The sequence below is a fragment of the Emys orbicularis genome, chromosome 12, assembly GCF_028017835.1.
Source record: "Emys orbicularis isolate rEmyOrb1 chromosome 12, rEmyOrb1.hap1, whole genome shotgun sequence".
Classification (NCBI taxonomy): domain Eukaryota; kingdom Metazoa; phylum Chordata; order Testudines; family Emydidae; genus Emys; species Emys orbicularis.
Genome location: NC_088694.1, coordinates 8,036,961 through 8,053,921, shown reverse-complemented (window position 1 = coordinate 8,053,921; position 16,961 = coordinate 8,036,961). Strand labels below are relative to the sequence as shown.

General features: G+C 45.4%; 1 protein-coding gene across 1 annotated transcript in view; it reads right to left on the bottom strand.

Annotated features, from left to right (window-relative positions):
* The window catches only part of CABLES2 (Cdk5 and Abl enzyme substrate 2), a 47,874-nt gene extending 31,928 nt beyond the window's left edge, over positions 1-15,946 (bottom strand). The window contains exon 1 of the mRNA XM_065414711.1: positions 15,480-15,946. Coding sequence (XP_065270783.1) covers positions 15,480-15,946 — 467 coding nt within the window. The remainder of the gene's footprint in view (positions 1-15,479) is intronic.
* Between the last annotated feature and the right edge of the window lie 1,015 nt (positions 15,947-16,961).

Genomic DNA, 16,961 nt, shown 5'->3' with positions numbered 1-16,961 from the left:
TTTGCGGCATTCAGGAGGCAGGAGGGAGGGGAGAGGAGCGAGGACTCGACACTCAGGCTCCCCCCTCCCTCCCCTGCCCGTGGCAATCAGCTAGTTTGTGGCGTTCAGGAGGCAGGGGAGGGAGGGGGAGCCTGCGCGCCGCGTCCTTGCTCCTCCCCCCTCCCTCCTAAACGCCGCAAACCAGCTGATTGCTGCGGGCAGGAGGAGGGGAGGGAGGGGGAGGAGTGAGGATGTGGCATGCGGAGTAAACAGGGAGGAGGTGTGGGGGAGAAGAGGTGGGTTAAGGGTCGGGGCTTGGGAAAGGGATGGAATGGGCGGGCTGAGGGTTGAGCCCCCCGTCCCTGGTGCTTGCACAGTAGGGGAGGCTGCAGTTGTGCAACATGCTTCTCCTAGCCTACGACACCTTCAGCCTCCTTGCCTGCCTCATTGTCTGCAGTGCCAGTGGGCTGTGCCTGTGTGGGGTAATGCGGGGGCATCTCCCATTGCTGCATACTCAGCAATGATGTTCCCATTGCTTCATACTCAGCAATGATGATTGTAGTATTAAATTGTTTCTTTAAAATTGTTTAAAACTTATACCTGTATTAAATTGCCTGTTTAAAATGTATATAATGCCTTTTGTCTGGCAAAAAAAGATTTCCCTGGAACCTAACCCCCCCCTATTTACATTAATTCTTATGGGAAAATTGGATTCGCTTAACATTGTTTCGCTTAAAGTCGCATTTTTCAGGAACATAACTACAACGTTAAGTGAGGAGTTACTGTACAATGTTCCTGAAACTTTTATGTAGGCAACTTGTGCATTGGGGACTAGTCTGACATGCTACGTGACTAACAGCAACTAAACATACCACAGTTGAAATTACAGAATAAAAAAAAAAATCCACTTCTTCTAATCTCTAGTTTAAGGATTCCCAGCTGCCTTTTTTCAGACAGACCATGAGATAATATGTTTGTTTGCCTGTTAATAGACTCAACCTCCTTTTTCCCTTCCCATTCTCACACAGAGAGAATGAGGTGGGGTGTTTTCATCAATGAGCCTCATACTACTCAATAATAGATGGATTAAAAAGCATTAGTGGCTACATTTTGGCTCCATATATTTAACCAAGACAATTAAAAATGGGAACCTCATCTTCAGTTGTAGTGAACCATGTCTGAAATATCCTGTCGTAACCACAACATGGTTAGTGCAAGAGACTCACTTTGTAAGGTAGAATCTTTCTATGCCACTAAGTGTCAGGCAGTTCAGTGCAGCCTGTAGGAATGCATTGCCCAGAAGCTTCCACAAAGACAGCCTTATAACAAACCTCAGCCATCTAATGTCTGCCTATCAACAAAACCATTGGGCACAAGACTCCAGGCAATTTTAACAACACATTTCAAAATCACTTTTGCCAAAAGGCACAATATGCCTTTCTAAAAGCATAGGCGGTTTGTCCTCTAAGGGATCAATCCTGCATTTCTGTCACATGGCTCAAAATGCTCCCAGTCTCAGGAAATCTAAACATACTGTATAGCCATATGCAAAAAGTCAGAGAGCACAACTGAACCCTCACAATGCAATTTGTGTTGTAATCCTATTATCCCCTCTCCTAATAGTTTACTTTTTAATGTGTTTTAGATGACAGATTGCCAACACCTTAAGCAAAAGAGGAGTAAAAGACTGAGCAGCCATGCTCTGCCCTACAAACAAGAGCTCAGAGGTGAACAGAGGAAGAGTATGGAGAGCCAACTGCGATGTTTTGGGCCTATTAAAACAACATTTTGAAAGTTGAGGTCAGCATCTGAATGCAAGTACCCGTCTGAACTTGCCTACGTGCAATTGCATGTATATTTTCGGGATCCAACTTAAGAGACCTGGGTTTCAAAAGTGCATCCCTTTATGTTTCTATGAATGCTCTCCCACTAATCTCTTTTAGGTTATGTTTCCTCTATAGCTTATAGAACCCATGGAAAACTCAAACAGATTAGCTGAATCAGCATTTACATAGCATTTTTCCTCATCAAAAGCTTTTTATAAACCAGAACTAACCACACCTAAGAACAGGACTGTACTGGGATTCAGATAATTTCACCTGCATTCTTAGTAATAGGCATATGTTGAAAACAATTTACAAAAGGCTGTGGTGGATTCTCCACCACTGACAATTTTCAAATCAAAATTGGATGTTTTGCTAAAAGATCTGCTCTAGGAATTATTCTGGGGAAGTTCTATGGCCTGTGTGGGTGATCAAACTAGATGATCACAGGAGTCCCTTCTGGACTTTGCATCTATGAAAACTGAGGGGGGGGTTCAGGAGCTTCTTCTTTCCCTGATGCAGACAGTTTCAGGAGACTATTTCCCCCCTAAATATATAGTGAGAGTCAAGGGAGAGGATGGGTACGATTGGGAGGGAAAGAGAAAGGGGACATGGAAGGAATAAGGAGGAATGATAACAGAAGAGTAGACTGAGTAGGAGTGGGTGAAATAAAAGGTAAGGGAATGTGAAACACTATGCCTCAAAAGGTTTTATACTTAGGGCTTGTCTACACTACTGGCTGGATTGACAGGCAGCGATCATTCCAGCAGGGGTCGATTTATCGTGTCTATACGATCACTCTAGCATCGACTCCGATACTCCATCTCAATGAGAAGCACAAGGCGAACTGACAGGAGACCGTCTCCCGTCAAAACACCGCAGTGAAGACACCGCGGTAAGTAGATCGAAGTATGTTGACTTCAGCTACATTATTTACATAGCTGAAGTTGAGTAACTTGGATCGATTTCCCCCCCCCCCCCCCCCCCGTAGTGTAGACCAGCCCTAAAGCTCTGACAATCATTTGTTCCACATACGGGAAAAAAGTTACAGTGAACACCAGGACCCCATTTCACAACTACATAAGGCCTAATGCTTAGAAATAACATGCCCAAGGTTCACTGCATTTCATATATCATGCAGTTTTGGTGCTGAGTATGTAGACAATTCAAGGATTAAATAATGCCTTGCAAGTAAGTATTATGAAAGCCATCTGTTATGACAAAACCACCAAAATGGTGGTCTGCAGTCCTCTAAAGCAACCTAGTGTTCTGAGAATTCCAACTATTCCTCAGATTTCAGAGGGGTAGCTGTGTTAATCTGTATCAGCAAAAAGAACGAGTACTTGTGGCACCTTAGAGACTAACATTTATTTGAGCATAAGCTTTCGTGGGCTAAAACCCACTTCATTGGATACATGCAGTGGAAAATACAGTAGGAAGATTTTATATTATATCACACACACACACACACACACACACACACACACACACACGACATGAAAAAATGGGTGTTAGAGAGTAATCAGTTAAGGTGGGCTATAATCAGAAGGAGAAAAAAAACTTTTGTAGTGATAATCAGGATGGCCCATTTCCAACAGTTGACAAGAAGGTGTGAGTAACAGTAGGGGGGAAAATTAGCATGGGGAAATAGGTTTTACTTTGTGTAAATGACCCATCCACTCCCTGTCTTTATTCAAGCCTAATTTAATTTGCAAATTAATCATTACACAAAGTAAAACCTATTTCCCCGTGCTAATTTCCCCACCCCCATATCACTACAAGAGTTTTTTTCCCTCCTGCTGATTATAGCCCACCTTAACTGATTACTCTCGTTATAGTTAGTATGGCATCACCCATTTTTTCATGTCGTGTGTGTGTGTGTGTGTGTGTATATATATCTATCTATCTTCCTACTAAAAAAACAACAGGAGTACTTGTGGCACCTTAGAGACTAACAAATTTATTAGAGCATAAGCTTTCGTGGGCTACAACCCACTTCTTCGGATGCATATAGCTATATGCATCCGAAGAAGTGGGTTGTAGCCCACGAAAACTTATGCTCTAATAAATTTGTTAGTCTCTAAGGTGCCACAAGTACTCCTGTTATTTTTGCGGATACAGACTAACACGGCTGCTACTCTGAAACCTATCTTCCTACTGTATTTTCCACTGCATGTATCCGATGAAGTGGGTTTTAGCCCACGAAAGCTTATGCTCAAATAAATTTGTTAGTCTCTAAGGTGCCACAAGTACTCCTCGTTCTTTTAACTATTCCTCAGAGAGCCACCATCACACGCTGGGAGAGATACATCCTATCACTAAAACTCCATTAAAATGCTGTGTGCTTTTTCTTCCTTTCCCATTTCTGCCAATTTCCATATATGCATAACTGAAAATTCTCATCAGGCTGACTCCTCCTCTACTGTACAATCCATTCAGTCTGTGCCGAAGACACAGGATTGAGGCATCTTTGACCAAAACAAGCAGCAGCAAGTCAGTTATAAGGGGAAAGTCTTGTGGTCAGTTGGCAGTGACAGGAAATGAAATACAAAGAAAGCATATTCTATTTTAGTGAAATGCATATTTGCCAGAATGGATATTTGTTTTGATTACCAGAGACACAATTCATATGCATACACTACTGTGAAAGCCAACTTGCACTCCGCTGGTAGAATAAATGGTCGCTCATTCACGTGTCATTAAAATAAAAGCACCCAATACAGTAGAACTGCAGCATCTCCAAGCATTTGACCGAGAAAGGCGCTTGTACATAACACATTTGTAAAGAGGTTTCATTCTAGTTATTTTATACACAACTCCACCATCTTTCCATCAAACCAATATCCTCTACCCTCTAGACCAGCGGTTCTCAAACTTTAACACCACGAGGACCCCCATTTTTATTTTAAATTTTTCAGGGACCCCCAAGCCCTGCCCCCACTCTACCTCTTCTGCCAATGCCCCATCTCTTCCTACCCACCCCCGCTTACTCCATCACCCCTCCCTCAGTCGCTCACTCTCCCCCACCCTCACCAGGCTGGAGCACGGGGTTGGGGTGCAGGGTCTGGGAGGGAGTTTGGGTGCGGACTCTGGGCTGGGGTGCAGGCTCTGGCCGGGCGGCGCTTACCTCGGGCGGCTCCCCAAAGTGACCGGCACCTCTCTCTGGCAGCGCGCACGCGCGTGTGTGTTCGCCGCATGCTGCACTGCCAGACTTTTAGCGCCTAAAATCTCCCGGTTTGACTTCAATAGCCTCCGGGAGATAGAGGAAGGGGGAGGAGGTGATCAGCAGGTCCTGCAGACCCCCTGGAGTCCCCTCAGGGACTTCCCGGAGTCTGGGGACCCCAGTTTGAGAAATGCTGCTCTAAATCCACACAAACACAAGGTTCTAGCCTCACCACCAACCCTGGTTCTTTTCAAACTCAAGTCCAGATGCCACCTTTTACCTGCTAGCACCTAGAAAGATTGCTGGGCGCCAGTATTTCCTCAGACTAACACTGGGCATTGGTGCTCTTGCAAAAATTGTTCTTGCACCGGTGCAATTGCAAAAATGGGATTTACAAGGGCTATTTAGATTGCACTGATTCCTCTGAACAGCACTGGATGAAAGATAATAATGTTAGAACCTTCTCGCCAAACCCCACTTCACCCCACACTGGCATCTATGTAGGTCTGTCCATACACAAAGCATAGGAGACATTGTCACATTATTTGGGTCACTCAAGATGCAAAACACAGATTACATTTAGAAATAAAACTTAAAAAAAGAATTATGGCTTCAGCGTGGGATATGTTGAGAATAGTGCTTGATGTATGTGTTACATTAAAAAACTATGTTAAAAGGATGTTATTTAGGATTAAGGTTGCATGGCAACTGTACTTCTGACATTTCCCCAACTTTCAAATACTTGACCTTCTTTTCAACCTAAATATTCTTTTACCTTGTTCTGAATGCAATTTCCTAGGGCTGTTTTTTTTTTTTAAATGAAGGAAAACGATTAAAAACAAGGTTATACACAATTGTAACAATCTCCCCATCATGCAGCATAAGCAGCATTTGAACTCTGAATCCTGCAACTGAGGGCTGGTCTTCACTATGGGGGAGATCGACACTGCTGCAGCAGGGATCGATTTAGTGGGTCTTCAGACCCACTAAATCGAAAGCAGAGCTCTCTCTCTGGTCGACCCTGGTACTCCAGCTCTCCAAGAGGAATAAGGGAAGTCGACTGGAGAGCGTCTCCCGTCGATGCAGCGCAGTGAAGACACCGGGTAAGTCGACCTAAGCTACGTCAACTCCAACTACCTTATTCACTTAGCTAGAGTAGTGTAACTTAGGTTGACTTACCCCCGTAGTGAAGACAAGCCCATAGACTTCTACCACTTAAGCCACAGGACTATCCATGTCCACTAGCAACTTTGCTTTCCCAGAGATGGAAATGGGCTGCTGTGATCATGTGCTGGGTCTGAAGAGAGGTGCATCCAGCCCAACTCTCTTCCCCCACTACTGTGCTAGCAGCTGCCAATGAAATGTGCGCTACTGCTTTGGCAGCAGTGCGAGCCATGCCTTAGAATGTGAAGCTCAGTTATCACCTTGGCTTGCTGTTAAAACTTTCTAGAGGAACACAAGCCACACAAGTGTTGTTTTAAAACACAAATTTACCTCTCACCCAAACCCGAATGGAATTTCACAGGACAAAGAAAAAGCACTTCTCTAGCCCACAGCCTCCCTTCCCGGCTGGATTTTGAAGGCCTGCTGTAAACAATGAATGTATTAAAACTTCCCAGGAAAAGATTACCAAAATCTTTTATAATGAAAAGTGTTAGGCAACCTAAATATAGGGATTGTTACCAGCGCACCCAGTGGCGGACTAACACATGGGCCCCGTCCAATTTGGGAGCCCCCACAGGAGTGCCGGAACCTGGGTAGAAGTGTGGGAGGGGGACCCACCAGTGCCAGAACTGTGGCCCCGCCCCTGGCCAGGCTGGAAACCAGAGCCAGGCAGTGGTCAGAGCTGGCGAGGGAGCCCGGCCCACTGTGAAGAGCCCCAGATCCCCTGCCTGCCCTAGGTGGGGGCCAGGGGGCCTGAGAGCAGCCCCCACTTTCCAGGGCATGCTGCTGCTTTTGGGATCCAAGGGCAGGGGATCCAGTCTGGCTTCCTGCCCCCTCCTTTGGGCCTGCAGACACCCTCTGCGGGGAGAGGAGGCCCTGCCCCAGCTGGGAGGCAGCAAGGAGCCCTGGGAGGATCACAGGCAACGAGGAGCCAGGCAGGGAGGGCTCCTCTAGCGCAGCTCCTATTGCTCCTGGCCCAGCCTCAGCGGCTGCTGCACTCTCCTCAGGCTCGTTCAGTGCCTGCACCCAGCTCCAAGGCTGCTCCTGCTGCCACCTGGGCTTTGTGCCTGTCATAAACATACAGCTACGGGTAGCATAAAATCCCTCTTTACGCTGTAAAGGGTTAAGAAGCTCAGAAAACCTGGTTGGCACCTGACCAAAAGGACCAATAAGGGGAGAAGATACTTGCAAATCTGTGGGGGAAGGTTTTTGTTTTCGTGTTCCTTTGTTCTCTCCCAGTCAGCGAAGAGCCTGGGCAGGGAAAATATATCTCCCTAAGCCAGGGGTTCTCAAACTGGGGGTTGTGACCCCTCAGGGGGTCACGAGGTCATTACATGGGGGGTTGCGAGCTGTCAACCTCCACTCCAAGCCCCGCTTGCCACCAGCATTTATAATGGTGTTAAATATATTTAAACGTGTGTTTAATTTATTGGGGGGGTTGCACTCAGAGGCTTGCGATGTGAAAGGGGTCGCCAGTAAAAAAGTTTGAGACCCACTGCCCTAAGCCATATCTGAACTAAGCATCTAATATTACAGAAATAGTAAGTAATAGCAAGGAAATGCGTTAAATTATCTTTTGTTTTAGCTTGTGAATTTTCCCTGTGCTAAGAGGGAGGTTTATCCCTGTTTTTGTAACTTTAAAGTTTTGCCTAGAGGGGAAATCCTCTGTGTTTTGAATCTTTTTGTTACCCTGTAAAGTTATCTTCCATCCTGATTTTACAGAGGTGATTCTTTTATCTTTTTTTAAATAAACTTATTTTAAGAACCTGATTGTTTTTTAGTGTCCTAAAGACCCGGGGGGGTTGATCTGTGCTCACTCTGTAACCAATTGGTTAGGATATTATTCTCAAGCCTCCCCAGGAAAGGAGGTGTAGGAGCTTGGGGGAGGTAGGGCTCCAAGTGGCCCTCCCTGAATGTTTGTTTAAATCACTTGGTGGTGGCAGCGATACTAAGGGCAAGGAAGGAATTTGTGCCTTGGGGAAGTTTTTAATCTAAGCTGGTAGAAATAAACTTAGGGGGTCTTTTATGCAGGTCCCCACATCTGTACCCTAAAGTTTAGAGTGGGGAGGGAACCCTGACAGTGCCCAAGGTAACAACCGTGTGTAGCACCGCTCCTCCTGTCACCTCTGGCCTAACTGGCTTGCAGTTTGAGAGGCAACACCTCTATGCCCCCCCACAAACTATGCCATGGCCACTCTGCCTGATGCTACTACGCTCACGTTAAAAAGTGGGGGGCATGGCCCTCCCACCTCTTAAGAGTGGGGAGGCATGGCACCCCTAACCCCCCTGGTTCTGGCACTCCTGGGCCCCCCAGAGTGTGGGGGGCCCAAATTTTTTGTGTGCCCAGGGCCATAATAAATCTTAATCCACTTCTGAGTTTAAATTTTTTAAGGGCACAGATTTGGGGGATGAGTATCCCTCTAATATAATTACAAGGTAACAATTAAAGACTTCAATTTAACATCTGCTTTCTGAAGGTAAAACTGTAATAGTAGTTTGCAATAGATCATAAACACAATAGCCAGAAGCCAAAGATTAGCTATGTAGGCGTTTAAGAGCTCTACATTTGAAGAATGCCAGAATGTTTTTAGCTCAGGGCAATCAGTACGTAGTTACCTGCTTTATCAGAAATACTCCATGTTTGTTACACAATCTAAATTTCATTATGTTTGCTTGTGTGACTGAGTACTAAGCATTTTTAAACTCTGAATAAACCACAGAGCCAAAATATTTCTATGAAGGATCACAGGCATCTCCAGGCATGCTTACCTTTCCCAAAGAGTTAAAGCTGTGAAACTGTAAAGATATAGGGTAGATACTGAAGTTTTATTCCAGCTAACCAAACAATAAAACCATTTATTCAGGGGAAATTTATAGAGCTACAAAAAAGTCAGTCACTGGCTAGCTGCTGCTCTTACTGCAAAAAAGGTCAGAAAGCCAATTTGTCTCTGTAGTTTGAAGGAGCTCTCTGAACTGGTGGTAAATAACCTGCACTACCTGCCTCATCCCCCTGTTAGTGAATAGCTTGCAACAAATGGAAATACACATCCCAGTGCTATTAAGCTAACACTTCACATGGACTGGTTCTATGATCGCCCACAATAACTTCCCTAATCCTATGTCAACAGTATACAGCAGCACTAGGGCATGCGATTCAAATACAGACACGGTAGAATGGCCATCAGTTCAATCAGCTAAGCAGCTGTAAGTTTGAACAGTCCACTTATCTGCAGTTATTGAGAAGAGAGACTCCTACTCCGAGACTTGTTATGGTAAAAAGCATCTGACAGTCCAAACACTGACTCATCACACACACTCACAGCTCTCAGAAATGGTACAGCTGTTGCACACCATGAGCTCTCTGAACTCTTGAGTGCCAAAACCTGAGGGAAGACACTAGTTCACTACCTCAGTTTTTTGGGGGAAAAGATATTATTTTAAAAGGTGAATTGCACAGATTTTGTTTTAAAAAATAAACAGAAATCCCAAATAAATTTCAAAGCTAGAGGATGCATTTTAAAACAAAATGCAGTAAAAACCTCACTAGTTTGCTGGGTGGGGATGGGGGAAGAACACTGAAAAAAATCACTGAATGCTGTAAGTTCTCAAGTAAGCTATTAACCTCCCCATGAATACTGCATCACTACATATATATTGGACAACTATAATTTATGGTATTTCAACAAGTATATTTATAGTAGACTACCGTGAAAATAATGAAGTCCTGGTCATATGAGACCTTGCTACAGAATCTGCTAGGATATTTTTGCTAAGAAGTTGGGATGAAAACACCCCCATTTTTTGTTGTGAGTTATAAAGAGTTTAGATTAATATTGCTCATAAGTACATTTCAATTGGCAGCGTTCATTTTTTACTGTCTCAGAAACGGGCAAGGATTTCACTTGTATTGGTTTCACTTCTAGCAGTGGTTTCTCCAGAACAGGGGTGATGCAAGCTAGCATGAGTGAGTTACAGGCAGGGCATGTGGGGTAAAAATGATAGAAAAGGCACTGCTGTGTCTTTTCTAGCACATACTTGATTGTAATGCACTTGTCAATGACATTTTCACAAGCAATTAATTGCTTTGAAAAATTACAGCAATTGCATGAAGATAAGAACAATTGCAAGTATAATTAAGTCTACACAGAGATTTCCCTTGATTGGGATCTTAAAAGATATTTTTAAAAGCTGCTGGTCCCCTTTAGAAGATGATGTCAAATGATCTCATAGGTCAGTCACAATGGAAATTTTGCCTAAGGACTCTTTGGCCAGAGTGCAGTGTACATCAAGGCATATTTTTTCTACAGACCAGGCAGCCTCTCTTTTATGGACATATATTACACAGTGGGTTTTTGTTGTTGTTTTGTTTGGCGAATTGTGAACATGAATATTAGGATGATTGGTGGGCACAACAGAAGCTAGTCATGCAAACATTAACCTTTACACCCGCAATTCCTTTGCTGCTGCAAAGAAGGCAGGTACAAGTTATGTGCGTGAAAACGGTACTTGCTAAACAGGGACTGAGCTAATGCCTAGCTAACATTTAGACAAATGAACAAGTTGTAAATTGTGAATAAATTCACTTCAGCTCTACAAAGCATATGCTACTATTGTACTTGTGCCTGCAAGCTCTTCAAAAGCTGGGGACTTCGTTCTTTGTTTAGTATCTTCTGCTTCTTGTAAAGTACTGAGTGCACATTTGAAGTCTTACAAAATTAAAACTAAATGGCATAGAAAGCGTCTATATTATGATTTTAAGATCTGCTTGAGTCTCAGTAATGACCTCATATCAAACATTTTTCAAAAGATATGATAACAAAATGTTGCCCCAGCCATATGGATCAAACATGTATGTTTGCAGAAATGGCTTAAAGATAAAATGTTTCTTCAAGTATGAATGATGGTGCTGCAAAGCACGACATCAACAGTCACAGATATAGATGCTTGGTGGGATATTTCTCCCCCCTTACATACTGAATTAATTTGACAGTGACTATATCAACATGACACACAATTAATAGCAGCTATTTAAAAAAATGTCAGCCTTAACTATAAATCATATTTTAATACCACCCACCTATAAAGATGATCTAAATCAATTTAAGCCATTTCTGATTTATTAGCAACCACACATCATTATTATGAACAGTTCCTCCAATTGCTAAGCCAAAAACAGCTTAATTTGGGAAAGTAAGTGACTGCATGCAGAATGTGAAATGGCATTGTGACTGCTGAGGTTTTGATCTGGCCAGATATTTGTTTGCAGGCTAAACTAAATGCACAGCAGATATATTTCACTGTTATTCCCTGCATTAGTGCCATACCAAAACCTCACAAGTGCATAATAAACAATGTCATGTATAGTTGTTGCTCCCATTCTTCACGCTTTCATAACTTGGCTATTTTCAGAGCCCTCAGTTATCTGATTCCATGGCAAACTGTGCCAATTTCAGGCCCAGCTGCAGAAATTCATTAAGATCCAGCAATGCTGCTCTGTTCCCTATTCACCTCCTCCCTCCACCCTCTTTTGTTAGCCTTATTCTTTGAAAGAACAAAAGAACGGAGTAAGATGGAAAAGGAGAGAGGGAGGAGGGATGACAGGCAGAAAAAGAAAGGTGGTGAAAAAGCATATTTGTAATTTTAGATATTCTACCAGCCCATCTGCACAAAAGACAAAGGCTTTCAACCTTCAATCTTTCTTTTAAATGTACAATGTATAGCCAGCAGCATTTTAAAATTGGGTATTGAGATTTATAAAGCAGCTCAAGAAAGAAAGTGCTGTTAGCATATTCTCTCAGGCTAAATATTAATAAGGGGTATGTGGTGAAACTTTCCACCCTACGGGCATGTCTTTACTAGACAACTGTATAGCAACTGTGAGTAATTGAGCATCACGTCACTGACTAGTCAAGTTGGACCTGAGCAAACTGTGTTCAGCATAATGTTAGTCAATATTCATTAAACCCTCCACCTAGTAGAGTTTAATCACGATTTACCCTGGTCTATATTGACCAGACACGTCAGCTACCTTCTGTTTGCCAGAAGCTGGGAATGGATCACTTGAGGATTACCTGTTCTGTTCATTCCCTCTGAAGCACCTGGCATTGGCCACTGTTGGAAGACAGGATATTGGGCTAGATGGACCTTTGGTCTGACCCAGTATGGCCGCTCTTATGTTCTTATCTTGGCTCTTCCCAATAGCATCCAAACATTACAAGTTCTTCAGTGAAGCCACATCCTAGTTAGCAACACTGTACAAATAAATTTAGAATGTTCTCTGTAATTATATGGGTGTCAGTGCCATCGAATCAACAGCTGTGCCACAGTATTACAGGGGAATTGGACAGGTTATGAATACATCGATTTGGAGCTTATTTACATGACAAAAATAGTTTAACCCATTTGAGTGAGCACCACCATACAGCAAAAACTGAGTATCTACTATTTAAATTCCAGAGTCCCACTAAAATGACAATTGTTTTTCCCATTGTTTTGTAGAAGATTTGGGATGATAGAAAAACATGCAGCTATTATGAAACATTTTCTGTTCCATATTATACAGAGGATACAGTGGCTGGTGCATATGATGGAATAAAAAAAACAAACAACATTCTATATGGATAATAGAAACCTGTTCCACTGAAAATACAGAGCAGAAAATATTTACCCTTTGCAGACACACGGACTACTTCCCAAGACCCAAGGCTGAACCTAGTTATTTTATTACAGCACCGTAGATGTGCATGGTGCCGTACAGACAAAAAAATGTGACGAGGTCACTGACCTAAGAAGATTACCATCTAAATTAGATACTGAATAGGGAGAAATGACCTCAAACAAGAGGACTGAGATGTGATAAGGAAAGGAATGTTTACATACTATAAAGTCACATGGTTGTTTGTGTAATACACATTGTGTTAGTCCCTTATAAGTAACTTGGCACATGAAGGGGAGGAGTCACACTGAACAGTTGAAATATAACTGGATATGTAAATTTTCAGCCTCCATTGGTGTACATATGCGAAACTTCATGCACACGATTTTGCTCCTGTGTCTGTAGCATGCAAGACACCTACAGGTACATAGGTGTCTATACCTGCAAAGTGTAGGGGCACTTTAGTGCTTATACAAGCAGAGATCCAGATGGAAATTTCCCTCAAGAGATTTAATTATGATTTTAAAAGTCAAAAGGAAGTGCACACAACCAAAACATCTCCTGTTACTTGTATCTTCCCTGAAAAATGAAGAACTGCTTGTTATTAATGTGCACCTTCAAGAAAAAAAAAAATACTGTTGATCAACACTGTTGTTTCCAGGTTGCTAACATGGAGAGGGCAGCCTGGGCCTACATATAAAGACTTTGTGGACCATACATGGTATACCCTTGGTATACAGGTCTGCTGTGCAGGAAGATGTTGCAGAGCAACACTGTTTCTTTAGATCTTATGCAACAACAATATTTTGTACAGTAATCTGCAATGTGTAAAAAGCTAAACATGATAGTTGGGCCTTCTCTCCCTCTTCCTAAGGGAACTGAGACAGGACCAGTCACTATTTGGGGGGGGAGGGGAGGGGGGAAGAGCAGATAGGAAGTGGGAGTGGAGGAGTAAAGAAAGGACAGGACAACTGACATGGGTCACTCATCATAAAAGGATTTGTGTAGCCATCTTCATTGATGCTGGAGCCTTCATGTGTCCTGGTAACAGTGTCCTATGGATCATAGGACATATCCATTACTTTCAGCTGCACTGAACAAGTACATTGGTCAGAGGCATCGGAGAAGCTGCCTGGCATTACAACTTGAGTAACAACATTCCTATTTAAGCACTGCAATCAACTTCTGAAGTTAGCAAACCACTGACCATGACTAAGGGGCTCATATCTCTTTGTACTATTGTTTCCGCCCCTCCGTAGACTCAGTGGGGCAGTTAACACTGTATGGCTATTTTTGTGAGCAAGATGAGTAGAATAATCATTAATTAGATAAACAATAATTAGATAATCCACATTTCAGACCAGTAAGAGTTCTCCTAAACACAGTCCAGTCATATTTCTTCACTGAAACACAATGTACCCATCTCTGAAGTTCACCCAAGGATGCCTATAGCATACAAGCCATTGATTAATATTGCTCACGAAACAATAGTGTAAACAAGAAGTAGACAATTAAAAAAAAAGTACAGAGAATTGAGATTAAGGGGAGCAAATTATAGCTATCTAGGACACATTCACTGGCACAAAGTTGTGTTTAATTAATTGAATCAGCATGATCTGAGGGGGGAAAAAAACATGCTTCTGAACAGTTGAAAATCTATGATCACTAATACGATACAGTACAGGATTTGTATTACTTCAAACTCTAACAGCTTTTTTTCTGACAGAAATGTTGCAAAACAGCCCCTTTCCCCACAAAAATGCTTTTTAACAGTCTGACCACTTATTACATCTTTATCAGTGTGCTACCAAATTACTAAGCATTAGCCACTTACAGACTTTCGTAAGGCTCAAAGAAAAAAGTTTTTCTGCAAGGAGCATGCCTGCTAGTATCAACATATCAAGTCAGCTAAGAGTAGAGAAACAGAAACACAGACCAGCTGGTTTGTGCCCAGCCTTAAGGAAGACAGATGTCAAAATGACCTCCTAGATCTCAGGCTGATGAGAAACCCCCCAAAGTTCACTGACTGGCTCTGATGAAGTGAGACAGAAAGGGAAACACGCTCCCACTCGCATAAAAATAAACATGCAGGAGTACAAAGGGATTAGTAGTACTGAACCGAACCAAAACCCCCAATACACTTCCTCTGGCTTTTATAAAGACAGGCCACCCAGCTAAGGGCTTTCTCCTAACGAACCTCAACAAAAGACAAGTGGATACAATCTAGGAGCTAATACCAGCATAAGAAGGCGCTATACCTTTGGCGCACCCCCCCCTCCACCCCCAGTAGGTGCTCCCAACTTTCCCAGGCTGGCTCTCAGCCCCCTCACCCTATGCTTTCCATAGCATGGACATTCCTCCTGCTTGCTCTTAGGCTGGGGATTAGTTCACGGGGTGGGAGGGTCCGGGGAAAAGGGTCGCAGCTAAGCCCCCCTTCGGGGCTGGACTCTCCCGGGCCCATGCCTTGGCCGGGGGTGAGCGCCTGGCTGAGGGGGGCCGAGGCTAGGGGCTCACCCCACATTCTCCTTCGGGGGAATGAAGTGTCCCCTGCTCGGTCTCAGCCCAGAGCAGAGACCCGGGGTCCCTGCCTGCTCCGATGCTCTGCCCAGGGCAGGCGAGCGCGGAGGGGACACGGCCACCCCCACCCTGGGAGAGAGGGGCGGGACCCAGGCGTCCGGGACCCCCGCGCGCTCACCTTTGCCGCTGCACCTCCAGCGTGAATCCGCCGCCGCCTCCTCCTGGGACGAGCTGCGTGGGGCTGAGCAGCCCCGGGGGGCCCGGCAGGGCGGGCGGCGTGGGGGGCGTGGGCCCGACCTGGCCGCCCAGGAGCAGCTGGGGCAGGAAGGCGGCCAGCCGGGCCGGCTCCGCCTCGCCCTTGGCCCCCACGGCGTGGGCCGGGGGGGGCCCGCTGGCGGGCAGCGGGGCGGGAAGGAGCCGGGTGAGGGCTCCGGCCGGCTCTGCCGCCTCCTCCTCCCCCGCCGCCGGGGCCGAGGGGGGCGGCGGCTTCTGCGGGGCCAGGCCGGGGGGGCGCCCGTCGAGGGAGATGTTGTTGAGGAAGTAGAGGGCGGCCTGCCTGCGCCGGGAGTCGCCCCGCTTCCGCGGCGGGGGCTGCTCCCGGGACGGCCGGCTGGCGGGGGACCCGCACGCCGCGGCCGCCGCCATCCTCTTCCGCCGCCGCTAGCTGCGCGGCCGCCTCAGCCAGCTAGCCGCCGCCCCATTGGCCGCTTCGCGCCGGTATGCAAATGAGGAACGGGCCGATGCGTGCGCTCATTGGCTCGGCCTGCCCCCCCTCCCATTGTCGAGGCCGCCCCACCGGCCCCGCGGGCTCTACTGGGTCCTAAAGCCGGCAATAGCGCAGGGCGCACAAAGGGGGAGCCGGGGGGAGGAACAAGGGGCAGCGGCCCTAGGGGCGGGGGCACCAGGCGAACAGCCCCCCGGGGTGGGGGCACAAGGAGACACTCCCCAAGTATGGGGGACAAAGAGACACCCCCAGGGGCGGGGGTCCAAGGGGACCCACCCCCTAGGGGTGGAGGAACAAGGAGACACACCCCTGAGGGGAGCATAGTAGGCACCTGCTCCCTGGGGCCAGACACACAAAGGGCACCATCTCCATGCGGAGTCAGAGGGATGTGTTGTGCAGAGTTTGGCCATAGGACCTGCTGTGCCTAGGGCTGGCTGTGGGTCCTTATGCAAATCACCTACCCTCCCTGTATCTCAGCTTCCCCCACATGGAATAGTAATCCTAATCTGCCCCCCAGCAGGGAGTTGAAGGGCTAATTCATAAACATGCCTGTTGTGCTTTGAAAGTATCAGTATTTTTTTAATTTTATTTATTTATTTATTAGCTAGATCCCTTGATGTGCTCAGGACTGTAGATGGTACTTAAATTGGGGAGCAGGGGTTTCAAGGGGTCGGAGACCTGGACAAAAAATATATAAAAATAAATCAAGGTGGGTTGCTGAGGAGTGAACTTTAAACTCCATTTCACCAGAGCTGCTGCTCCCAGTCAATGATAGCCCACCTCCCCCCACACTATACACACACACTTTTGTCAGAACACTTTCAGCACTGAGGGCAGGTGACAGAAACAAATGCAGCCCCTGCTCAGAGGGTTTTACAGCCTCCAGTTCGGTTCAAGGGGTTTTGATAATTTTATTTGACATGTTTTCTCCATCAC